The following is a 27,405-nucleotide window of genomic DNA, read 5'->3' as shown; positions in this document are numbered from 1 at the left end:
TCAAGTAGATCATCAATTCTTGGTGTCGGGTAGGAGTCAAACATGGATATGGAGTTCAGGTACCTGAAATCAATGCAGAACCTCATACTCTCATCCTTTTTGGGTACCAAGACCACAGGGTTGCACCATTCACTCTTAGATCTTTCAATGATCCCTAGAGATAGCATCAAATCGATTTCCTTCTTCAATGAAGGCAGCAGACGTTCTGGGATCCTGTAACTTAATCGTCTCACAGAGGCACCTTCTCGTACCACAATATCATGTTCGACAATGTCAGTTCTCCCTGGATTCTCTTGAAAGACTGCTGATTTACACATTTCTCTCACCTGCTGCTGCTTGTCCTCTGGGAGATGGCTGAGATCATAATCTAGAGAGCCAGCAGGTGGTAGATATTGCTCATCTGCTTCATCTTCTTCAGGCACTCGCCGTATGAGCATTGTATCCGCCTTGTGTTCAATACGCTCCACCCACTCCTTCAGAAGGTTTATATGCAAGACCTTGCTGGAGCGCAACTGCCCTGGGGTGGACACCTCATATGTGGTGGGTCCCAGCTTCCTCATGACTTCAAATGGCCCCTGCCACTTTGCCAACAATTTGTTGTTGTCACTGGGGAGGAGCACGAGCACCTTTTGTCCTGGCTCAAACGCACGCTGACGAGCAGATTTATCATACCAAGACTTCTGCTGCTGCTGGGCCTCCACCATATGTGATTGAGCAAGTTCACCCATTTTCTCCAACCGTTCTCTCATCTGAATGACATAAGACAAAATGTTCTTGGATCCCCCCTCCACCTTGTCTCCCTCCCAAATCTCCTTTAACAGAGTTAGAGGGCCACGAACCTCATAACCATACAACAGCTCAAAAGGTGAAAAACCTGTGGAGGCTTGGGGGACTTCTCTATAAGCAAAGAGTAGATATGGCAGCCATTGATCCCAATCGTTATCACTGTCGTTGACAAACTTCCTGAGCATCTGTTTCAATGTCTGGTTAAACCGTTCTGTCAGCCCATCAGTTTGAGGGTGGTATGGTGAAGTTCTCAGACTCCGGATGCCCAACAACTGATAAACTTGCTTTAACAGAGTAGACATGAAGTTAGTGCCTTGATCAGTTAGTATTTCTCGTGGAAACCCAACTCTTGCAAAGAACTGCACTAAACAAAATGCAATGGGCTTGGCCTTTATAGATTTTAAAGGGAACACCTCAGGATATTTTGTGGCATAATCTGTTACAACAAGCATGTAACGATTTCCTGCTTTGCTCCTCTCAACAGGCCCTACAATATCCATTCCAAGACGCTCAAAAGGAGTGCCGATGACAGGGAGAGGTTGGAGTGGAGCTCTATGGGGGATTTTAGCAGATGTTATCTGACACTGTGGGCAACTTTTACAAAACTGAGCCACATCTTTGCTAAGACCAGGCCAGTAGAAATGATGTTTGATGCGAGCTGTGGTCTTGTGTTTACCAAGGTGGCCAGCCCACGGAATAGAATGCCCTAAGGTGAGAATGGCGTTTCTAACCTTCTGGGGAACCACCAGCTGCAGCACCGACCCCTGCTGACGATAGAGAATGTCATTTTGCAAGATGTACTCACTGTTAACCTGCTCCACTCCAGGTTCCTTTTCTTTGGCCTTCTGGAAAAGAGATATTAAAGATTGATCAGATTTTTGGAGTTCAGCAATTTCAGTTGGAATATTAAACCCTAGGGGTGACGGTGTTGGCTCAGCGTCTGTTAGTGTATCCACAGGTGAAAATTTGAATTTCTCCTGCCTTCTTTGTCTGCGGGTCTTCCGTGGCTTCACCACAGTTGTCTCAAACTCCTCATTAAAAAAAGGCAGGGCACTCAGGGTCTCAGAGTGGGTACTGACTTGCTTAGCCTGAGCTCTGGTAACAGCTACATTGCACTCCTCAGTCTGCTCAGACTCCAACAAATCAAAAAGCACAGGAAGGTCACGCCCTAACACGGCAGAGTAAGGCAAACTGTTCACAACACCCACATTCAGCAGATACATCTGGTCCTGAACTTTAATGTAGATGTCAGCTGTCGGATATCTTTTCTCATCTCCATGGACACAACAGATTGAAATTGTATCACTGGTGCGAACAATATTAGGTGGGGCAAAATCTGAGTGAATAAGAGACCGAGAACTGCCAGAGTCAAGAAGGGCATTGAGTAGAACCCCATTCACTTCAATCTGGCTCATTTTGATGGATTTGTCACTCTCCTGCTCAGGATCAGCATTAGAACGAGGAGCAAAACACATTTGCACCATTTTAGCAGAATTTCTTGGGCACATAGGTTTTGTATGGCCCTCTAATCCACAAAGATAACAAATGAGCTTCTTACCAGAGGCCTTTGGTGGTCTAGTGGTAGACTGAGAGCTCTTACTGGTGCTTGTATTTGCTGAATCCAGATGGTTTTGCTGAGGTATCTTCCGGGTGTCCCTCGATACCTTCCATGCATTATGGCTCCATGCTTGCCCCTTCTTTCTGGCAGCAACAAAAACATCAGCTAACCGAGCCGCTTCCATTGCTGAACCAGGGTTGTGTTCTCTGATCCAAACCTGAAGCTCAGGAGATAACATTCTGAGAAACTGCTCCAAGATTATAGTTTCACCAATGTCATGAATAGTTTTACCCTTTGGCTGGATCCATTTCCCATAAAGCTCCTTCAGTCTCGCATATAGCTCACGAGGGCTTTCATCTGGTTGAACGTCCAGGGATCTGAATCTTTGCCTATATGTTTCAGGGTTAATGTCATATTTTGACAGAATAGCTGATTTCACTTTATCATAGTCTAATGAATCATCAATGTCCATGTGAACATAGGCACCTCTAGCTTTACCAGTAAGCAAGGGTATCAAATGAAAAACCCAATCTGACTTCTGCCATCGATAAGCTGTAGCCATACGTTCAAATGTGATCAGGAAATGTTCAATATCATCAGCTTCAGTTAATCTTTCCAATCTGCCCTCTATTTGTAGGGGAAACTGAAATGCTGGTGAAATGGCTGGATTGGAATTAGTCATAACTGGTTCAGCCTGGGCCTGCTGAACAGAGGAAGAAGGATGAATATCAAACTAATGATTCAGAGCGAGCTTCTGCAGAATCTGATGGTGATGTTCTGACTTGGATTTCTGACTGCAAAAGTCTAAACTGATGTTGAAAGGCTTTAAATCGCTGTTCTTGTCGTGCATTTAACTCACTCTGTTTTGCATCCCGGATGTCCTGTTGTTCCATGTGAGCATGTAGCATATTGACTAGATCAGACAAAGTAGGCTCCTTTTCAACTCTCTCCACAACTTCAGTGACTCCTGAGGCTCCATTTTCCTCCTCTTCACAGGTTTGCTGAGCAGATCCCTTTTTCTTTTCATTCTTGCCACCACGATGCATTCTTCCTCCTCATGGGGAAAAACAGAAGAAAGAAAGAAAGAAAAAGAAAAAAGACCTGTGTCCAATACTGGATGATCCCACTGCTGCCACCAATTGTCAGGGACCAAGCAGTAAAGCATAAAGGACACCGGTGGTTTTAATTCAAAAAACGGGTTTTATTGACCCAAAAATATGAAAATATATTTAACAAAGCCAAAACTTAAACAGGCAGACCAATAAAAGAGGTCAACTCAACAGACTAAACTCAAGCTAATAATTAACAAAACCTCAAACAAACATATGGTAAACTGACCTGCTGAAATGACACACAGGGGGACTTAAATACTGGTTTAGCTAAACCAAATGACACACACGGGGGAAAACAAGATGGCTGCCATATAACCAACTAATACAAAACATTTAAACAAACATGAAACACCCCCCAGGCAATGAAGCATGTGGTGCAATCCAATTAGGCTGTCAGCAGTACTTCAGGTCTCCCAGCCCTTTGCCACACCTTTTGCCAGACAGGAGGAGACACCAACCCCCAGGTAACTCAAACAAAGAAAGATGTATTAATATAACAAAACAGAACTTTGACCTTGCAAGGTTAATATGTGTGCACGCCATATAAACATTGGAAGGTGTGATGGAAAAATGAATACATTTAATAAAGAAACTATATTGAACAATAAATAGAATATTTTAAAGTAGTGACTGTAAATTAAACTAAAGTGAATCAACGGGTGATGAGGTGTGGAGCTTACCATGTGTGGCATGCCATCACAGGGATCATAAACGACAGTAAGAACTAACCACCACCTCACCATTTGGGTTGGTAGCTGCATGTTGACGGACAAAGTGTGGACTTTATCCAAGTTTTTAAGTTGTGTTGATCGGCCACGTAAAACCAGAGTTATGATAAAATATCTGCAATGTTTGGTTTTCTTCCTGAATACTATCGTTTTTTATAACAACGATAGTATTCAGTATTTATTGCAACAAACTTTGTTGTTTGCAAAACTCAGTTACTTTTTTGAAGAAGTAACTATATAATTAATTGCCCAACATTGGTCATTATATCCTGTATTTTGCAGACAGAGTTACAGACTCTCTCCCAGACCACAGACTCATAATACAAGTCAGAGCTTTATAAAAATAGAAAAAATAAAGTTGTGTTTTAAAAATTGGAGTTCAAGTTATTTTTACTTCCAATAGTGTTAACATGCTACAGGTCATCAACAAGGTTGTTTTTAATTTTCATTGTAAGTGGGCTAAAGCAGTTAATTAAAAGTAGTCTAACATAAATGTAAATGCTGTAATTTGATTACTTTAATAAACCATGTAACTTGGATGGATAAGATGCTGGCGTGACCACAGTGCACACGTCTGCTGTTGCTCACAGTGGTCCAAGGGACGCTCAGGGAGTTTGTGTGTTCGCTCAGACACATGAAACATTAGAGGGAACATTGGCGGTGACTGGCAGGGAAAAGGGGAATGATAAGACTTACTGTAAATATAATTATGTATGTATGTATTGAAAAAGGAACAACTAAAATGTTCCAGCTGAAAAAATGAAATCAGTTTCAGTTTATGAGCTCTGTTTGTTTTCTTTACAATTCCAACCTTTTATTTTGAAATGAGCTGCTCGTTCCTGTTTAGAGTTGATGAGCTGATGTGGGTGAGAGGACTCAGGCAGCCTGACAGAGTTGATGTCCAGGTCTTCCCTGCTTGTCCTGATACACATAAACATGAGTATCCTTGCAGGTCAGATCTTATCAGTCACACCTGTTAGTGCAGCTCTCCTCTAGATTGTAGTGCTTGTTAAACTAGGATGATTTTAGGAGCCTGGACCGCAGATCTAAGGGAAGATATGACTTGGAAAGACTAAACCAACCTATTAGAGGTGTTCGCACTAACATAGATAAATACTCAGATTTACACCTTTAGTGTCTCACAAAGGGTTAAAAAGTGAATGTGCACAGAGAGGTTGGTGGTGAGACGGGCACTTCCAGCACTGTAGATGTGATCCAGCTCAGTGTTCATGGAAATAATCCGGAGAGCAGGATTCCTTGATGAATGTCACATCTTCTTAAAGTTATAATCCACAGGGAAAACTGTGAAACTGTCGATCTGATATCTACTCAACCAATCAGGTGTTTACATGCCCTTCACTGATCTCCAGCCCCACCTTATTATCAGTTTCTCTCTCTTTTACATCTGAATTATCTTCACTTCACATTTCAGTCAGTTCAGATTTCATTAGCACGTTCACTTTAGCATAATCCATTTTAATCCAAACACCTTTCTCTTTAAACTCTGTTTGTCAGTCACAGTATATCCAGTACAATCCTCTTTTTCACTGCGTCACACACATTCAGAGATCAGAGTGTCCTGTGTGTGCTCTCATTCACTCACACTCACTCTCATATGGCTGAAGTCTGTTTGTACACAGGCTGTCAGCTGGCCTGAGTTCGGCCTGTCTCTAAAATCATTATTTTATTACTTTTATTCTGATTCATCAAAGCCAAACTCAAACATATTTATATTTACTGATTATGTTCTCATCAGTAATTAACAGTCAGTACATTCAGATATGAATCATAATTCAGTGTTTAACATATTATCACAGATGGACTGCACAGGAGATCTCCTTTATGAAGAAACTGTGAAAGTTTGTCCAACAGTGGGAAACATTTCAGAGAACATCTCAGAGAATATCTGTGAAGCAGAAACTAAACATAATAATAGAAGAAAAGCCAAATAATGATCCAAATCCTGCTCTGAGACTATCAGACAGTAAAGGCTTCCAAAGACTGCTCACCTCTCAGACTTACTTAAAGATGCTGGTGCTGTCCACAGATCAGCTGACCTGCTGGGTCTCCATGATCAGCTTTGTTTCTTGGAGATAAAGGCTGAAGCCTTTAGAGCTTCAGTTCTCCAGAGCAGCAGGATGTCTGAGGTCCGCAGAAACACAAAAACACAGCAGCTAAAAATAGTTGTTCAAAGAAAACGAGGTGGGAGCTGCTGATTCCTGAGCTTTGATACTGGATTAGCTTCAGTAGTTATTCCAATCACTGCTGTAGGAGCTACATTTAGTCACAGCTGACTGTCTTCTTTGAACAATCACAATGACTACTGTTCTAAAAAACAAGCACACAAAGAACCAATGAGAGTGTAGAACATGATAAAGAGCTCCTGTGATGGTGGTAAAGAAATGAGCAGCAGACGGCCGTCTACATGTTGTAGTGGTTTACAGTCACCAGGGGGCGCCGTCACGGCCACGCAGTCAGTGGGCTGCTCTGCTTGTGCTGTTGTTGGTGAAGCTGAAGTGAAAGCGAATGTTAAAACAATGAAAAGTGTCCACTGCAGCCTCCATCTGAGCTTGTCATGTTCTTCTTCTTTGATCCTTCGTGTTTGTGCTGAACACTGCTGTCGCTCTCTTCCCTGTTCCCGCCCACTTTCTAACCAATCAGCATTGGAGCGTGCACAGCGTCGTCCACACTGAGCTTTGTTGTGAGCGCATGGACTCGTCTGCAGAACATTTGTATGGGCTCAAAATGTGGTCATAAATATTTTGTACTTGTAAATCAGGTTTTGTATGTGTAAAAAGAATTTGTGTGTGTGTAAAAAAAACTTTGTATGTGTAAAAAAGATTTGTGTGTGTGTGAAAAAGATTTGTATGTGTAAAAAGAATTTGTGTGTGCGTGAAAAAGATTTGTATGTGTAAAAAGAATTTGTGTGTGCGTGAAAAAAAGATTTGTGTGTGTCTAAAAAAAGATTTGTGTGTGGACTTAGCCAAAAAAAATCCCTGCAAGTTACAAGTACGAATTTTGACCCTATTTTTCTTCCTTTCATCTGATTGGTCAATGTCATGTCAATCACAAATGTAACTATCCAATCAGAGAACAGATGGGTTTGGCTGTCGGAGGGGCACTTTTTTGACCTGACGTTCCCGTCACAAGTGTCTTCTAAGTGAAGCTACCAGGTTCAGGTCCAGCTCTGTTTATCTGGAGCTGCAGTAAATGATCCGTCCTCACAAAGCAACACAGACACCAGATATGCAAACACAGCATCATACAACACAACCAAGAGATCCAAAGAATTATCTCTGCATTTCTGTGGCTGATGCTGCTGGAACGAAGCTGTTTGAAACCTTGTTGTTCTGCACTTTGGGACCTGAAGAGGAACCTGAACCTCTGTGCAGAGGGTTCAACTCTGAGGATTCCTGTTCAGTTTTTTTTATTTCACACGGCAAAACTTGACAACTTTATGATAAATGTACGACTTCAATGTGAAAAATTCATTTTTTTCTCTTGTTTGTTTGAAGCTGCTTCCTGTTGGCTTCAGCTGTTTGGAGTTTCCATTTTCTAAACTTCTACATTCTGAACCTTCTTCAGCTCTGAACAGATGATGAAACACTGAATGATTTCAAGCTCACACTTTGTCTAATAAACTTACATCTTTCTTTCTTTATACAGATTGGAGAGCTGTGGTTTGTCAAAGATCAGCTGTGATTATCTGGCAGCAGCGCTGAAGTCCAACCCCTCCCATCTGAGAGTGCTGGACCTGAGTGGAACCTACAACAACCTGCAGGATTCAGGAGTGAAGCAGCTGTGTGTTCTTCTGGAGAATCCACGATGTCGATTTGAAACTCTGAGGTTAGTCACATGTTTTAGTTGTGCTGAGATGAATATGATGTGAAAGTTGTGCTGACACTGTGGATCAGTAGGCCCACACACCTCTATACAGGAAGTCTGGTTCTACTCTTTGTAGAACTTCTGATCCCTGATCCTCTGAGTCTGACTCAGTAGATAATGCAGAGTTCTGAGCTGATGTGGGTAAGAGGACTCAGGCAGCCTGACAGAGTTGATGTCCAGGGCCCTGTTTCAGGAAGCCGGTTTAGAAAACTCAGAGTGAAAAACGATACGCAGGGTTGAGTAACCCCGAACTGTCCAACTCGGAATATTCGGTTTCAGAAAGGCTGATAACAATTAGTTCAGTCAACGCGGAGTTGCTTTAACCCCAAGTGAAGCGCGCGGACGAGGATACATAAAGCCCTGATAAGCGGAGCACAGATTAAGCGAGTCACCATGGAGACGGAGGGAAAGAAGGCGCCGGTCAATGTATTTTACAGCACTTGAGGCCGAAATTCTGATGGCAGCATATGCCGATAACATGCAAATTCCGCGGAAAAAAGTAACACAACCGCAGCTGCAAAAGAAAGGGAGCATGCATGGCAAAACATAGCCGACAGAGTCAATGCGTGAGTGTTAATATAAACATTGATCGAGGGATTTCCACCCATTTAACACGTTATTTTATTATATTTTATTTTATTTTTTATTTCATACATTTTATTTTGTGATGTGATGTGAGCGCAGGTGCAACCCAACAGGCCCCAAACGTGCCTGGCAGCAAGTAAAAATGAAATATAAAAATATAGTCCAAACAGGTAAGGTGTAATTGTATTATGAGCCATAGTGCTTGGTCTGTTTGTCCCATGTAAATCAATTGCAGTTAGAGGCTACATTAACTTTCTTTCTGTAAGCACTTATTGAAATTATCTGAGCACATTACAAGTACATATTTGCTTACTCTGTGTGCTCAAATGTGGCCTGTTACAGCCAACAGAAAAAAAGCGGAGGCCCGAAAAACAGGTGGGGGTCCTCCACCACCACCACTCACAGAGGCTGAGCAGTTGGCCCTCAGCCAAAACAGTGGGCGCCCTGTGGCTGAAGGCATCTCTGTGGGGACATCCTCTGAGTCAATAACCCCGCAAGACACAAGTGCCTACATAGGGGGTAAATTCAAAATAATACATGATGTGCATACATCCTTTCTTCACAGTCACCTTTGCAGTGCTGCTCATTCATTTGATAAACTCTTTACCATAATGGATTATTTTGTAGTGAAGTTATTTTCCTACTGATTTTGCCTTCCCTCAGTCTTGGTTGTCTTTGAGAGCATAATGACAATGAAGTGTAAGGTGATTGGTATGTTTGTTAATTGCCATTTGGTCCCTTGTAAGTTATAAGTGTACTGATGATGATGGTGTACTGCATCTGGTGCAGCCTCCTGTTGAGCCAGACCAACATGCAGTTGTGAGTACTCTCAATACTCCACAGATTATATGAGTGTACAGTAGAACAGCAATGTTGTTTATTTCTTTACTACAGGAAAATAATGAAGAAACATTGACAGCTGTTACAGAGGAGGAAGCAACAGAGACACTTTATGAGGTTTACATCTTTTAATACTTTGTGTACAGGAAATACAGGCGACCAATAAAGCCAGTTGAACAAAAAATCTGTTTATTCTTCTTTCAACATGTTGAGGTGATGGGTCAAAAGAAATGATTGTGACATATGGTGTCTCTGACTGCGCTTCCATCTTGTATGTCCGTGGGAGGGTCAGGATGTTCATGGTTTGGATCACTGCTGATGTTTGGTTCAGAAGGACAGTGTTCTCCTCTAATTGTGGCAATGTTGTGAAGAATCACACATGCCACAATAATGTCACATGCCCTTTCTGGGGTGACCCTGAGTCTTTGCAGGCACTGGAACCGGGCCTTAAGCATTCCGATAGTCATTTCAATTCTGGCTCTTGTCCTGCAATTAGCCAGATTATATCGCTGCTGTGGGCCCGGTTCAGGGTCAGGGTAAGGGGTAAGCAAATAGGGTAAACATGGATACCCCCTATCACCAAGCAAGTAGCCAGTGAACTCTCCTAAGACAGAAGGATACACTTCAGTTCAAATGTCCCTGAAGCAATTGGTCTTTATATATTTTAAAGTATTCTCAACTCACCATGTCCAAATTTTGTGCTCAGTGTACATTCACGGAATATTTGTGAGTCATGGACAGAGCCTGGCCACTTGGCTTCCACATTTGTGATAATGTTGGCAGCATCACATATGATCTTCACAGTGCAGAGAACACAAATTAGCATCCATTACTATAATGAAATAATTTGTTAGTCTGAAATGCTACAGGGAACTATGTACCTGTACATTAATGCTGTGGAAAGACTTCCTGTTCACATAGTCTCCTTCATTTACTGAAGGAGCAATGATTGGAATGTGAGTGCCATCTGTACAGCCAATCACGCCTGGGAACCCTGAAAATAAATGTACAATTTAAGTAGTAGTTCAAGTATCACCACACCATAAATTAAGTTTTGGTCATCCTGATACCTGCAATTTTGTGGCATCCCTCTTTGATAAATCTTGTGGGTCTATGACCGGGGAACACCACAAACGAGTACAGGAGACGTTTCAGTGCAACTGTAACATTCCTGACTGCCCGACAGACGGTAGCCTTGGAAACGTGCTCAGCGTCACCAATATTATACAGAAAGCTCCCGTTTGCAAAAAACCGAAGTGCAATACAAATAATATGTAATGAACTGAGAGCATGTCCGCGATGTGTCACATGCGTAATATATGGCCTGAGGATGTTATCCAAATAACTTATAGATTGTGCTGAAAAACGGTAACGTTCACACAGAAAATCATCAGGAAATGATAAAATGTCCAAACGCGCTCTGATCACTCTCTCCCGGCGGTGAGCTCTGCGGAGAATTTGGGCTTCAAGATCTACTGGCTCTTCAAGGAAGTGGCACGCCATGTCCGACACTTCCTACTGTCAGGTTTCCGACAAAGGGGCGGAGACAGTCAGGGTTAGTTGTAGTAAACCTGCTAGGGGGCAGGTTAGCTTCACGGAGTGTGTCGTCATAGTGACTCACTCAGGCTTCATCTGAATTCGCTTTGTGAAACCGAAAACCCAGAGTTTTCGTTAACTCAGGGTATACTTACTCAGTTTTTCCACTAAACCGGCTTCCTGAAACAGGGCCCAGGTCTTCCCTGCTTGTCCTGATACATAAACATGAGTATCCTTGCAGGTCAGATCTCATCAGTCACACCTGTTAGTGCAGTTCTCCTCTAGATTGTAGTGCTTGTTAAACTAGGATGATTTTAGGAGCCTGGACCGCAGATCTAAGGGAAGATATGACTTGGAAAGACTAAACCAACGTATTAGAGGTGTTCGTACTAACACAGATTAATCCTCAGATCTACACCTTTAGTGTCTCACAAAGGGTTGAAAAGTGAATGTGCACAGAGAGGTTGGTGGTGAGACGGGCACTTCCAGCACTGTAGATGTGATCCAGCTCAGTGTTCGTGGAAATAATCTGGAGAGCAGGATTCCTTGATGAATGTCACATCTTCTTAAAGTTATAATCCACAGGGAAAACTGTGAAACCGTCGATCTGATATCTAGTCAACCAATCAGGTGTTTACATGCCCTTCAGGGCTTTCAGAGGGGGCAACAAAGAGGAGGTGAGGAAGACCCAGGTGTTACTAAAGGACAAGATCAGAGAGGCTAAGGACAATTACAGGAGGAAGCTGGAGTGGAAACTCCAGCAGAACAGCATGAGAGAGGTGTGGAGGGGCATGAAGACCATCACTGGATTCAGGCCAACCAACAGCAGGGGAGCTGAGGGAGGTGAGAATAGAGCCAATGAGTTGAATCTGTTTTTCAATAGATTCGACACCACAGTGTCTGCTCCCACCCCCACAACCTCACCTGCAGTCAGCCTGGAATCCAGAGCCACACCACTGTGCCAGCCTCTCTCTTCACATGTTGCCTCCTGTGAGATTCCTGACACCCCTCCCCCACCCATCACCTTCACTCAATACCAGGTTGAGATGCAAATGAGGAGACTTCACTCAGGCAAGTCTGCTGGACCAGACGGAGTGAGTCCCCTTGTCCTCAAGACCTGTGCCCCCCAGCTGTGTGGAGTCTTTCATAAACTGTTTATGCTGAGTCTGAGTCTGCAGAGGGTCCCGGTGATGTGGAAGACATCATGCCTCGTCCCTGTACCAAAGACGCCACGTCCCAGTGGCCCCCAGGATTACAGGCCCGTGGCATTGACCTCCCACATCATGAAGACCCTGGAAAGGCTCATCCTGGACCAGCTGCGACCCATAGTAAGACCACATCTGGATCCCCTTCAGTTCGCTTATCAGCCTCGTCTCGGAACTGAGGACGCCATCATCTACCTGCTCAATCGTGTCTACACCCATCTGGACCAGCCGGCGAGCACTGTGAGGGTCATGTTTTTTGACTTTTCCAGTGCTTTCAACACCATCAGGCCGACCCTCCTGGGTGATAAGTTAGCAGCGATGCAGGTGGATGCTTCTCTGGTGTCCTGGATTGTTGATTACCTGACAGGAAGACCACAATATGTACGTCTCCCACAGTGTGTGTCTGACAAGGTGATTAGCAACACAGGGGCACCACAGGGGACTGTCCTCTCCCCCTTCCTCTTCACCCTCTACACCACAGACTTCAGCCACTGCACAGAGACCTGCCATCTTCAGAAGTTTTCTGATGACTCTGCGGTGGTTGGATGCATCAGCAGGGATGATGAGACAGAGTACCGGGCTGTGGTCGACTCCTTTGTCACGTGGTGTGAGCAGAATCATCTGCAGCTCAACGTGGCAAAGACCAAGGAACTGATCGTGGACTTCAGGAAGACCAGGAAACACTTGACCCCTGTTTCAATCCAGGGGGTCAGTGTTGACATTGTGGAGGACTATAAATACCTTGGAGTACACATTGACAATAAACTGGACTGGGCTAAAAACACCACAGCACTTTACAGGAAGGGCCAGAGTCGTCTCTATTTCTTGAGGCGACTGAGGTCCTTCAACATCTGCCAGAAAATGCTGAGGATTTTCTATGAGTCTGTGGTGGCCAGTGCGATCCTCTATGCTGTTGCATGCTGGGGGAGCAGGCTGAGGGTCGCAGATGCCAACAGACTTAATAAACTAATCCATAAGGCCAGCAATGTTGTTGGGACGGAGCTGGACTCCCTCAAGGTGGTGTCGGAGAGGCGGATGCTGTCCAAGATAAAGACAATGTTGGATAACACCTCCCACCCACTCCATGACATGCTGGTCAGTCACAGGAGCTCGTTCAGTGAGAGACTGAGATTACCAAAAAGCACCACTGAACGACACAGGAAATCATTCCTGCCTGTGGCCATCTCCCTGTACAACGCATCCACTTAACACACTGTTTGCTGCTACAACTACACATGTTTCTTTTCCAACTATTTATTTATGAGTGACTTATGTATGTATGTATGTATATATATGTATATATTGTACTATTCTTAGTTAGTGTATTGTCTGTCTTGTCTTAATGTTGGTTTAAAATGGAGCACTGTAACAAAAAATAATTTCCCCCAGGGATCAATAAAGTATTCTGATTCTGATTCACTGATCTCCAGCCCCACCTTATTATCAGTTTCTCTCTCTTTTACATCTGAATTATCTTCACTTCACATTTCAGTCAGTTCAGATTTCATTAGCACGTTCACTTTAGCATAATCCATTTTAATCCAAACACCTTTCTCTTTAAACTCTGTTTGTCAGTCACAGTATATCCAGTACAATCCTCTTTTTCACTGCGTCACACACATTCAGAGATCAGAGTGTCCTGTGTGTGCTCTCATTCACTCACACTCACTCTCATATGGCTGAAGTCTGTTTGTACACAGGCTGTCAGCTGGCCTGAGTTCGGCCTGTCTCTAAAATCATTATTTTATTACTTTTATTCTGATTCATCAAAGCCAAACTCAAACATATTTATATTTACTGATTATGTTCTCATCAGTAATTAACAGTCAGTACATTCAGATATGAATCATAATTCAGTGTTTAACATATTATCACAGATGGACTGCACAGGAGATCTCCTTTATGAAGAAACTGTGAAAGTTTGTCCAACAGTGGGAAACATTTCAGAGAACATCTCAGAGAATATCTGTGAAGCAGAAACTAAACATAATAATAGAAGAAAAGCCAAATAATGATCCAAATCCTGCTCTGAGACTATCAGACAGTAAAGGCTTCCAAAGACTGCTCACCTCTCAGACTTACTTAAAGATGCTGGTGCTGTCCACAGATCAGCTGACCTGCTGGGTCTCCATGATCAGCTTTGTTTCTTGGAGATAAAGGCTGAAGCCTTTAGAGCTTCAGTTCTCCAGAGCAGCAGGATGTCTGAGGTCCGCAGAAACACAAAAACACAGCAGCTAAAAATAGTTGTTCAAAGAAAACGAGGTGGGAGCTGCTGATTCCTGAGCTTTGATACTGGATTAGCTTCAGTAGTTATTCCAATCACTGCTGTAGGAGCTACATTTAGTCACAGCTGACTGTCTTCTTTGAACAATCACAATGACTATTGTTCTAAAAAACAAGCACACAAAGAACCAATGAGAGTGTAGAACATGATAAAGAGCTCCTGTGATGGTGGCAAAGAAATGAGCAGCAGACGGCCGTCTACATGTTGTAGTGGTTTACAGTCACCAGGGGGCGCCGTCACGGCCACGCAGTCAGTGGGCTGCTCTGCTTGTGCTGTTGTTGGTGAAGCTGAAGTGAAAGCGAATGTTAAAACAATGAAAAGTGTCCACTGCAGCCTCCATCTGAGCTTGTCATGTTCTTCTTCTTTGATCCTTCGTGTTTGTGCTGAACACTGCTGTCGCTCTCTTCCCTGTTCCCGCCCACTTTCTAACCAATCAGCATTGGAGCGTGCACAGCGTCGTCCACACTGAGCTTTGTTGTGAGCGCATGGACTCGTCTGCAGAACATTTGTATGGGCTCAAAATGTGGTCATAAATATTTTGTACTTGTAAATCAGGTTTTGTATGTGTAAAAAGAATTTGTGTGTGTGTAAAAAAAACTTTGTATGTGTAAAAAAGATTTGTGTGTGTGTGAAAAAGATTTGTATGTGTAAAAAGAATTTGTGTGTGCGTGAAAAAGATTTGTATGTGTAAAAAGAATTTGTGTGTGCGTGAAAAAAAGATTTGTGTGTGTCTAAAAAAAGATTTGTGTGTGGACTTAGCCAAAAAAAATCCCTGCAAGTTACAAGTACGAATTTTGACCCTATTTTTCTTCCTTTCATCTGATTGGTCAATGTCATGTCAATCACAAATGTAACTATCCAATCAGAGAACAGATGGGTTTGGCTGTCGGAGGGGCACTTTTTTGACCTGACGTTCCCGTCACAAGTGTCTTCTAAGTGAAGCTACCAGGTTCAGGTCCAGCTCTGTTTATCTGGAGCTGCAGTAAATGATCCGTCCTCACAAAGCAACACAGACACCAGATATGCAAACACAGCATCATACAACACAACCAAGAGATCCAAAGAATTATCTCTGCATTTCTGTGGCTGATGCTGCTGGAACGAAGCTGTTTGAAACCTTGTTGTTCTGCACTTTGGGACCTGAAGAGGAACCTGAACCTCTGTGCAGAGGGTTCAACTCTGAGGATTCCTGTTCAGTTTTTTTTATTTCACACGGCAAAACTTGACAACTTTATGATAAATGTACGACTTCAATGTGAAAAATTCATTTTTTTCTCTTGTTTGTTTGAAGCTGCTTCCTGTTGGCTTCAGCTGTTTGGAGTTTCCATTTTCTAAACTTCTACATTCTGAACCTTCTTCAGCTCTGAACAGATGATGAAACACTGAATGATTTCAAGCTCACACTTTGTCTAATAAACTTACATCTTTCTTTCTTTATACAGATTGGAGAGCTGTGGTTTGTCAAAGATCAGCTGTGATTATCTGGCAGCAGCGCTGAAGTCCAACCCCTCCCATCTGAGAGTGCTGGACCTGAGTAACAATAACAACCTGCAGGATCCAGGAGTGAAGCATCTGTGTGGTTTCCTGGAGAGTCCAGGATGTGGACTTGAAACTCTGAGGTCAGTCAGCATGTTTTAGTTGTGCTGAGATGAATATGATGTGAAAGTTGTGCTAACACTAAACTGCAGACATCAGGCTGATATTATACTGATCCACACTGAGGATCTTCATGGTAAAGTCTGTTTTCTTCTTCTCTGGTTTAGTCCATTGACTGCAGCAGAACAATGTTTGCATTTCAAACAGTGATACTCAACATATTGCCCGCGGCCCACACCTTTCCTGATTCAGAGAGAGGGGACCCTGATTAACTGTGTAGCTTCTTCCTCACAGTCCTAAGTATCAGACACAACAATGAATAATCCACAGCTGACTGTCTTTAGCAGGTCAAGGGTCACGGCACACAGCAGACAGTGGGAAATATTATAATTCTGATCATTTATCAGCACATATCCATATGTATAAAAACAAAGTTGACACTGTGAGACTTGATCAGAGGTGTGATCATCACAGCAGAGGCCTTTGTGTCAAAGTCACTGAGGATCAAACAGAAACACATGAAGCAGATTTTCCTGTTCTGGCTTTTTATAGCAGATAACCTTCAAAATATTCTGCAGTCGATCAAAAACTGAAGCAAACCATGAATCAACATGTGAACATGAGCTGATGCTGCTGAAGGGAAGCAAAGTTACAGAGGTTTGATTACAGACACAGCTGAGAGTTTGTAATCTGTCATCATTTTAAAAGGTTTAAATTTCTTCAGTATTGAACAGCAGAAATGAGGCTTTGTTTTCGGAGGCCGACAGCAGTGAACACAACAGCAGACTGGTGCGTAATAAGCAGTGAATAATGCAGGAAACAGATTTTTGAAGGTAAACTGTTCTTGAAGTACACTGAGAGAGAGAGAGAGCTGTGCAGTAAGTAAACGTCAAAGTCAGAGAGAATTCATGACGATGTTCATCAAACGTAAAGCAGAGTTTGGATCTTCTTTTGCTGCTGGTTCACTCAGTTTTGGTTGGAGACAGATGAAACCTGCAGCTTCAGGATCTGCGAGCTGTCCACTTTCAGCCCCGGCGGCGTGTCCGTGTACGTGCCGTCGCGTGAACGATCCACGCTCTGTGTTTCCATCTTTGTGTGTTTAGCTGCTCTCATTTACTGTTTTATCTGTTTGCTGCTTGTTAAAATACTTTTGGGAGCTTTAACCTGAGATTCTGGCAAAATACATTTATATTAAAAATCGATTCAGGATTGAATGAATCAACATCGCTTTATTCAAATTAAAACCATTTAAATAGGAAAATCCATTTTTTTACACCCGCCTCTAATGCTGGGTAATGTCAGCTGGTCCATGTGCAGCTGGCTGTGAGGCTCAGGGAGCATCTACAAAGTGCAACACTGAAAGAACATCATCCATAAATATTGAGTAATAACTGGACTCTCATACAGCGAGACTCAAATGCCTTTAAACATTAGCTTATCCTGCTGATCCAAGTCCAACACTGAGTTTGTAAAAACATGTTTGTCAATCATTTTGTTTGGTTTCTGAGGAAAATGATTCAATAACTTGCTGCTAATACACAACATTTCATCATATTTCCTCATAATCCTCTTCTGTCTGACTATTTGATCCCATTTGAATTTGCAATAAAGGATCCACAGAGTTTGGTGACAATAATGACAGTAGATGTTTGTGTGAAAGTGCTGGAAGCAAAAGAGTGTGTGATGTTCTTTCAGTGTTGCACTTTGTAGACGCTCCCTGAGCACTGGTCTCACAGCCAGCTGCACATAGAGACCAGTGTTGTTAGTCCAGGTCAGAAGATGACTTGTTGGAATGAAAATGAGCTTGTAGTTTGTCTGCTTTAATAATGTGACTGGAAAAAGGTGTTGACTTCAAATATGTCCATTTCTTTCACACTTCACCTTTAAAAGTGAAGCCATGTGGTTCCTGGAAGGAAAAACACGACTTTTTCAAGTCTTTGTCCTGTTTTTATGATAAATGTACGACTTTAATGTGAAACATTCAGAGTTTTTTCTCTTGTTGTGTTTGTTTGAAGCTGCTTCCTGTTGGCTTCAGCTGTTTGGAGTTTCCATTTTCTAAACTTCTACATTCTGAACCTTCTTCAGCTCTGAACAGATGATGAAACACTGAATGATTTCAAGCTCACACTTTGTCTAATAAACTTACATCTTTCATTCTTTATACAGATTGATGGACTGTGGTTTGTCAGAGATCAGCTGTGATTATCTGGCAGCAGCGCTGAAGTCCAACCCCTCGTATCCCAGAGTGCTGGACCTGAGTGGAACCTACAACAACCTGCAGGATTCAGGAGTGAAGCAGCTGTGTGTTCTTCTGGAGAATCCACGATGTCGATTTAAAACTCTGAGGTCAGTCACATGTTTTAGTTGTGCTGAGATGAATATGATGTGAAAGTTGTGCTGACACTGTGGATCAGTAGGCCCACACACCTCTATACAGGAAGTCTGGTTCTACTCTTTGTAGAACTTCTGATCCCTGATCCTCTGAGTCTGACTCAGTAAATAATGCAGAGTTCTGAGCTGATGTGGGTGAGAGGACTCAGGCAGCCTGACAGAGTTGATGTCCAGGTCTTCCCTGCTTGTCCTGATATACATAAACATGAGTATCCTTGCAGGTCAGATCTTATCAGTCACACCTGTTAGTGCAGCTCTCCTCTAGATTGTAGTGCTTGTTAAACTAGGATGATTTTAGGAGCCTGGACCGCAGATCTAAGGGAAGATATGACTTGGAAAGACTAAACCAACCTATTAGAGGTGTTCGCACTAACATAGATAAATACTCAGATTTACACCTTTAGTGTCTCACAAAGGGTTGAAAAGTGAATGTGCACAGAGAGGTTGGTGGTGAGACGGGCACTTCCAGCACTGTAGATGTGATCCAGCTCAGTGTTCATGGAAATAATCCGGAGAGCAGAATTCCTTGATGAATGTTACATCTTCTTAAAGTTATAATCCACAGGGAAGACTGTGAAACTGTCGATCTGATATCTACTCAACCAATCAGGTGTTTACATGCCCTTCACTGATCTCCAGCCCCACCTTATTATCAGTTTCTCTCTCTTTTACATCTGAATTATCTTCACTTCACATTTCAGTCAGTTCAGATTTCATTAGCACGTTCACTTTAGCATAATCCATTTTAATCCAAACACCTTTCTCTTTAAACTCTGTTTGTCAGTCACAGTATATCCAGTACAATCCTCTTTTTCACTGAGTCACACACATTCAGAGATCAGAGTGTCCTGTGTGTGCTCTCATTCACTCACATTCACTCTCATATGGCTGAAGTCTGTTTGTACACAGGCTAATCTGGGACTCTCCACCATTTGACACTAGAAATAAAGAAGCTTCTTGGATGAGAGGTGAAAGGCGAAACGTCTTCAAAAACTTAAAGAAGTCCAGATGCCTTTTTTTCTAAGATCTTTAGATGACTGCGAATCTTCACAAACACCTCATCAGTGGGACTCTCAGAGCTACCAGCCCTTTGCTACAATCACAAAGCTCTTCATTGAAATCAATGATATCAAAGCTGGAATTATATGAGTCCAAGTCTTCTGCTGATTCAGCATCACATTCATCTTTGCTCCTTGTTCTGCATCCCCACCATGGACTTCATTCCTTTCCAAGCCAGCCTTGAGTGTCCTTTATTCAGCTCATCCTCTGCTTTACTTTTACACCTGATTTTAGCTGCTTTTCTTCTCTCCCTCATAACAAGACAGCTTCTTCTGCCTGAGAACATGTTGGAGTGATTTACTAATCCAGGGCTGCTTATTGGGGAAAATACTTCCTGTTTCCAAAGTAATCCCCATTTTTCCCAGAATGAAATGTAAGTAGAAATAAATGATCTAAGTGAGAACATGAGCCTTTAAAAAGGCTCTACTGAGGCTGCTGCCAGTGGTCAAAGCCTCCAACAAAGCTCTGTAAGTACATATGTGATCATAGCTTTAGCTTTTAAATGTTTATTCTAGTTAACACAGATCAGGTGGAACAACTCAAATAAAATATCAAAAATATTAAGTGGTCATCGGTACTCAGTTTGTTCAATACTGAATACAATGGAGCACAAATTGTCCACATTTCTGAAATATTTCTGGGTGTAACTGTTACCAAAGTGCAATTTAGACCTGGCCTGTGGTTGTTATCTAAGTGATAATCATCAATTCTACTAAAACAAATACAAAATAAAGAAATTTGACACATTCTGTTGATATCAAAAGCACACTGAACAATTCAGTGTTGTTTTACTGCTGTTCTCTCTTCACTTCTTCTCCTCTGATTCTCTCCACATGTTGCTCTGCATCAGTGCTCAGTTTCCTGACAAAACAAGATGAAATATTGCTAAATATAATAGTATCTCATTACGCTTCAACATAAGTGTTTTATTTTTGTAATTGTTTATCTGTTATTTTTCAGACTGAGTCACTGTGACCTGTCAGAGAGAAGCTGTGAAGCTCTGGCCTCAGGTCTCAGCTCTCAGACCTCTAATCTGAGACAGCTGGACCTGAGTAACATCAACCTGAAGGATTCAGGCGTGAAGCTTCTGTCTGAAGGACTGAAGAGTCCACACTGTACACTGGAAACTCTCAGGTGAGATCAAGCATTTTTCTTTCATCAACTGACAGAATTAGCAGATTAATAATAAGGCAGCCCTCTAATAAGAGGAGAAGTGGAGGTGTTTTGAAGGGCAACATACTCTTATGTTAACAAGACAGGAAGTAGTTCCTGGGAACTGCTTCCTTTGTTATTGTCTAAGTAGAAACATGATGGTGAAACAGTGATGAGTTTGCAGAGGTGGATCCACACAACACAACAATGCTGTTGCGTGCTGAAAGCAGACTTCTCACAGATTCTGAGGCTGCAGGTTTCATCACTGTCCAACCAAAATTCACTGAACCAGCAGTAAATGAACGTCCAAAACTACACTTCATGTTTAAAAAACAGATGATCAGGGGATTTGTGTTTACATCTTTTTTGTGTAATCTGTTCACCTGCTGTTTCAGCTGTTTGGTGGTTGTTGAGATGGTTTTGTGAACTTTTAGCTGAGATTCTGACGTTTCTGTAGATACCACACATGTCTAATTACTTTGTACAGCATGAATGGCCATAACGAGGTTTTTAACAGTAAGAAAAGTTGTAAAACTTCAGAAAATATAGTTAAAAGTCCAAAACCTTCTACGTCTGGTGGCTTGTGGTAAGGAGCAGATCAAACGAGTAAAGAATTACGTTATAATTATAAATGGCTTCAACAGCACATTCAGGTCTGTGAGACTCATTCAGACACTGAGCCGTGGCTCTGTGCTACATGCACATATTTCTGCATCTCTGCCATTCAGACACACTTTATATATAGTTTATTTTATGTAGTATTCAATACTGAACTGTACATTTAGTCTTTTTAAAGGCAGCAAGTTTTATTCAGTGTTTTCATAAAAGCCTTATTTTTATCCATTTACTGCTATTAGGAAGAACACGTGAGGTTTAAGACCTGGACCAGTTTGAAACCTTTTGTCCTCCACAATGGAAATGGGTGGAAATAAAAATGGGTCTCACTTTAGCCAGCTCCTAATTTTATCAGTTCTGCTCTCAGCGTCTCCTGTATATCTCCTGTATAAATGTTGCACTCAGCTTTGTGGTCTCCAATATCACTGAAATGCAGCCAGATGCTGCTCATTTTGCCTTTTCACTCTTTCCTGACACGCTTGCATTTCAATACAGCTCCCATTTCTCTGTGTACTGGTCTCTACCACTACCCTTGCTGTCTATGGGACATTTCCGTCCTCTTTCACATAATGGTATGATCCCAGTCTGTCTCTTAAAGTGTTTGGCCACATGGTTTGCTCATCAGTAGTGCATTGTGTACTTATTTTAATAGTACTGCAGTATGAGAAGTGCAACATTCAGTGTGCAGAAACAGATCAGGTGCTTTCTAACAGCAGTGTTCCCTTTAACACAGCAGCAGTTCAAATATTTCTGTCAGTCTGAGCTGAAACATGAATCTAATCAAATATCAAATCAAAGTTCTTTGCCTCTGCCAGGACGTTAACATTTGATCTAGTTTTTTACAAAGTTCCCTCAGCGTCCAGAGCCACCAACATACCTTTGATCAACAGCAAGTGAACATTTATAAATGTGTGTTTCCAGAACAGGAAGCAGCAGAACTATTGTTCTGTTATCAGGCAGCAGCACAAACGCTCATCAGCTCATTTACTGTGCAGGACTTTGAGTGTGTGAAGTGTGTCTTTGTGCTGGATTTCCTTTGGAGAATCTCAGTCAGAAACCAGACAAAGAAAAACTCTTTCAACAGTCCAGGTTGAGTTGACAACATGAACTGCATTTATCTTCCTCTGACTGACATGTTCTTCCTCCTCTGCACCGAGCCAGCTGCTAAGACTCACAAGCTCATTGACATTTTCTGATGATAAAGAAACTCTCTTCTTCTGCACAATATGAGCAGCAACAGAGAAGAAGCTTTCACAGGTACAGATGTTGCAGCTGTGGCCAAGTACATGTGCTGCATGTTGGAGCAGCACTCTAATGGACAGGCCTCTGTACTGATGGTGGGCTCTGCTCTGTATCCACCACACTGTTCTCAGCTGAGTCTTCCTCCTGTTCACACTCTGATGAAGCACCAACAGGGCCAACTTCTTCTCTGGTGGCTCGGATGTTGTTGCTTCCACAGGTTTCCCTCCAACAACCCTCTGTTCCTTCAGTGAGTTCAGTAAGATCTGGGTAAACACTTGAGCTCCTTGAATCTGGCTCCAGCAGCAGTTTTCACATATACAATGTTGGCATTTTGCTTGCGTGTCTCCAGGTCTGTTCTGAATGTAGACTTGAATTTGACCACGTAGGCGGGGTCATCATCTGAGCTCTCCATCACCTGAGAGAGATGACAAAACACAGAATCACAGAGCATGAAACCAACGTTTCTCCTCCCAGAAGTTCAGTCACAGACCTGCAACAGAAACAAGAAGATTCAAATGACGCAGAGCTTTCATTTACTTATATCCACAAACATGTCCTCTACATATTCATGCTGTATTTACACACACATACAGAGGCTGTTTGTCTCTCACACACAGACAGGACACTGAGAAATACATCATGTTAAATATACCTGCAGGCTTCCAGCTGTGCACTTTGTCCCTGTCAGCTGTGATCGCCATGGCAACCTTGGTGTTGTGCGCGATGCAGGGACGTGTTCAAAGGCAGACGTCTGGCAGCAGCATCATATTTGATGCACTATCTGTATTGAGTGTGCTGACTGTATTTCAAATGTCCCACTGCTGTGCAACATGAATCACATGTTCTGCACGTTTCTGTAACTCCCAGGTAACCATGGTTACACAGCCACGCCCAGTAGTCTCCAGAGAGACCAACAGCAGGTTCATGTTGTAACGCCGTGGCTTTCGTAGTCTCTCCTTTTTCTACAGCTCATGTGTTCTTCTTGTGATGCTGCGTCTTGAGGCTCATACATGCCGTCATTTGTTGATCCTAAGAACGTTCCTCAGACCGACTTCTTCAACAACAGATAACTTTAGTTGTATCAACACTGCCTCCTGGAACAGTTTAAAATGAACATGTCAAAGATCTGTACCTGTCTCCATGTTTCTGTCCCCGCCCTTTTCTCTCTGTCCTGGGTCATGTGAGCGCTGCAGTAGTATTAGGCCCACCCTCAATGCTCCCATTGGCTGAGACGCATAATGACGCCCATTTAAAGCCAGCACTGATCAACATCCCTCCTGTGACCCATGGCTTTTATATTCAGAGCCAGTGAGCACTTTCACAATAATCATGATTTTAAAAACTGTGATTAAAATAATTGCTGACGTTAATCAGTTAATGAGTTAACGAGATTATAACAGGTTAAGTTGCCCTAATAATTAGACTTTGATGACAAACTGATGTGATCTCCATGTTTCCTTTGTTGGACTGTGGGCGAGTGTCAGAACTGAATGTACTGAGTAACATGTAGAGTTTAAACATGTGTCAGTTCCAGTTTTAGAGCTCTAAAGTGCAGCTATCATGTTAGGAATATGTTAGGAATAGACAGGAACACTGAGCACACTGAGGTCAAATCTTTATTTTACCACTCGCTGCATTCTTGATGTTCATGAATTCAGCAGCTTCATGATTGTCTGCAGCATTAATCTCATATTTACATTAAAGTGTTGAATTTGACTGTTTGATGTTCTTTATGATCTCTGGCACCAGTTCATCTGTAGGCTGAGCTCAGTCCATCCAGTTAGTGAAATGATGTTTAAAGGTCTCCTTGTTCTGTGAGCGTGCACAGATCCTGAAGCAGAAAGCCTGGGTTATAGAGAAATGATCATCACTGTGATGATGCTCATCATCTCTGACTGGGATTTGAGGTTTTGTCAAAGCAGCAAAGAAAGCCTGGCTATGTTGGACTGGGTGTGGCAGCAGCTCCCAGTTTGAGTTCAGGAGACAGACACCCTCTCTACTTTGAAGATCAGCTTCAAACTTTCCTTTTTAATAAAGCTTATAGTTCGAGCTGGATCAGGTGACCCTGAACCATCCCTTAGTTATGCTGCTATAGGCTCAGGCTGTTGGTGGACTTCCCATGATGCTCTGCTTTCTTCTCCCCTCTTTTCACTCCTGATGCTTTTATATGTCACTACTGCATGTCCTTAACTTTTGTCTCTCTGTTTTGTTCTTGTCTCTCTGAGCTCATCTCTTCTCTTTCCCCTCACCCTGCAACCAGTCATGGTAGATGCTCCTCATGGAGCCTGTTTTCACTGGGAGGATCTTTGTGTCAAAGGGAGTTCTTCTTCCCACCATCACCAAGTGCTGCTCACAGTGGAGGCGGTTACCTTACACTGTTAAACAGCTTCAGATGACTGTTGTTGTCTGTTGGGTATTGTCACTTATAAATAAAGTTACATTGAATGGATGTAAATGGATAGATGTTATTGTGACAAAGAGAAAACAACTGTTGACAGATAGATTGTTGTTTTGTGTGTCTGCAGTCTGTCAGGCTGTCTGATCACAGAGGAAGGCTGTACTTCTCTGGCCTCAGCTCTGACCTCCAACCCCTCCCATCTGAGAGAGCTGGACCTGAGCTACAATCATCCAGGTGACTCAGGAATGAAGCTGCTGTCGGCTGGACTGAAGGATCCAGGCTGGAGACTGGACACTCTCAGGTATGGAGAGAAAATCTGATAGAGGAGGAAGAGCTGGAAACATTTCCCGTGTCTTTCACTCACTTCCTGTTTGTTTCCTGCAGATGAGACATGAACAATCACACATGCAGGAATATTTTCAGGGACAGACACACTAGTCTAGCTGGATAGTTCATGGATATTTATGTAGGGGTCTCCAAGGAGTCTGTTTGCAGGAACATTTAGGTCACAGGTGTACCTGATATAGATACCAGTGTACCTAATAAAGTGTCAGCTAACATTTGGAAATGGAAGCTTAAATAATGACAAACTGTACATTCACAGCTGAATTCACAATAAATTTGTTCTCAAGTGCACATTTTTCTGTTATTGTTCTCAAACAACAGAATGAGAATGAAATATTGATTCTAACAGGGCCCATAAACAGCATTAGCTTAGTAGCATTAGCTTATCAGAGTTTCCATCATGGTCACACAAATCCTTAGCAGAGAAAAGTGGCCTACTTAGCAATAGCTGCTCAAGTTGTATAAAGAAAGGGAAAACAGTATTAGCATTAGCACATAATGCTAATTCACGTCGAGTGTTTCTCGATAGCTCTTTCTCATTTGAGAAACAAATGAATTCTGTTATTAAAACCAGCTGTAAGGTTTATATTGTTGACTGTCATTTATGCTTAGAAATATTCACTCATATATGCTTAGAGTTGTATAATCGATTGCATGATGATAGAGGTTCGATCCTTAGTAGTCTGTAAAGACTCTGTGTGCCTTCCAGAGTGCTCTGGCATGCACACACCACTTGGGGCCATGAGAGAGGTCGTACCCTCTCTTACTGATTTATGGTGTAGGACAGAGGTCTCAAACTCAATTTAGCTGGGGGCCGCTGCAGGCAGAGTCTGGGTGAGGCTGGGCCACATTAGGTTTTCCACAAGAAAGGCATGGTTAAAAAATTCCAATCTTCTCAAATCTCTTTATTTTTATTTTTTAACACAAAATATGAAAAATAAATAAACAAATTAAGAATTAATAAGAAAATAAATCAATCTGTAATACATAAATAAAACAATAATAAGATATTTTTCAGTCTTCTATATCTGCTGTGTTTAGATTGAAATGTCTGTATTAACAGTTCTATAACCTTCTTCTGAACATGAATGGAACACTGTAGAAAATGAACTGTTCTTCTGAACATGGCTTCTCTTGCCTACTCCTTGCTGCTAGAGACCTGGCAGCGTTTCCTCTCGCATAGCCGAGCCAGATTTGGCCTGAGGGAGGAAGCAGTTGCGACCCTCAGTATGTCTTGAAGATGATCATCCGTAAGTCTGGACCTGTACTTGGACTTATTGAAGTTCAAAGTGGAGAAGAGCTTTTGGCACAAGTATGTGCTACCAAAAAGGCACATGGTCCGCTTGAACATTCGGGAAAGCCGAGGGAAACTAGGGCTCAAGTCTCTCAAAAATTGTCCAAGCTTGTCTGCTTTTCCACTCACCTCCCTGAACTTTGCTTTGAGTTCAGAGTTGCACTGCAGCTCAATGAGCTCCATTTGAAGCACAGAAGGGGCATCTTGCACATCAAAGGAGACGGGGTCTGCAAAAATGTGAAAGGTGGCTCTGTGTGTCTTGAAGTCAGCAAATCTGTGATCAAATTCCTCCTGTAGCCTCAAAATGACATCAACATACTCGTCAGCACTGAATGGTGTGCCTGCATCCACGAGTGCCTTGCATGCTGGGAAATGGCAAAGGTTTGTCTGAGAGAGCTGAGCTTTCCAGAGCGCCAGTTTTGTGGAGAATGCTCTCACGTTGTCATAGGCAGCACTGACAAGTTGCCCCTGGCCTTGTAACGTCTTGTTCAGTACATTAAGCTCATGTGTCATATCAACAAGAAAAGCTGAGTCCATGAGCCATTTGGGATCAGTTAGCACAGGAACACTAACTCCATCCTTCTCCATGAAGGCTTCACTTCTGCTCTCAACTCAAAAAGTCTCTTTAATACATTTCCCCTGCTGAGCCAACGTACCTCAGTGAAGTCGAGCACATCCCCATATTCTGACTCCATTTCCTCTAAAAAAGCACAGAACCTTCGGTGCTTTAAGCCCCTGGATCTGATTTGGTTGATGCATTTCACAACAATAGACATCACATTGTCAAACTTCAG

At 42.5% G+C, this 27,405-nt stretch overlaps 1 protein-coding gene and 1 long non-coding RNA gene across 5 annotated transcripts in view; one reads left to right on the top strand and one right to left on the bottom strand.

Moving 5' to 3' along the window:
* LOC308397145 (NACHT, LRR and PYD domains-containing protein 3-like) overlaps positions 1 to 27,405 on the top strand; it is a 93,816-nt gene that overhangs the window by 8,952 nt on the left and 57,459 nt on the right. For 2 of the 4 annotated variants that reach the window (XM_080882907.1, XM_080882906.1), the window contains 2 exons: positions 20,526 to 20,699; positions 25,100 to 25,273. In XM_080882907.1, coding sequence (XP_080739033.1) covers positions 20,526 to 20,699; positions 25,100 to 25,273 — 348 coding nt within the window. Of the gene's footprint in view, positions 1 to 7,850; positions 8,031 to 15,961; positions 16,139 to 18,281; positions 18,462 to 20,525; positions 20,700 to 25,099; positions 25,274 to 27,405 lie in introns of all 4 variants that reach the window. The other 2 variants (XM_080882908.1, XM_080882904.1) reach the window with 2 other exon arrangements.
* On the bottom strand, positions 9,984 to 10,998 carry LOC308399435. Its single transcript, XR_013972170.1, has 3 exons — positions 10,376 to 10,998; positions 10,179 to 10,290; positions 9,984 to 10,098 (listed from the first exon to the last, which is right to left on the bottom strand). It is a non-coding gene; the product is annotated as an uncharacterized lncRNA (long non-coding RNA).

Source organism: Rhamphochromis sp. 'chilingali', assembly GCF_963969265.1.
Source record: "Rhamphochromis sp. 'chilingali' genome assembly, chromosome: 1".
NCBI classification, from domain to species: domain Eukaryota; kingdom Metazoa; phylum Chordata; class Actinopteri; order Cichliformes; family Cichlidae; genus Rhamphochromis; species Rhamphochromis sp. 'chilingali'.
The sequence above is the reverse complement of the archived record's forward strand: the minus strand, read 5'-3'. Positions and strand labels throughout refer to the sequence as shown.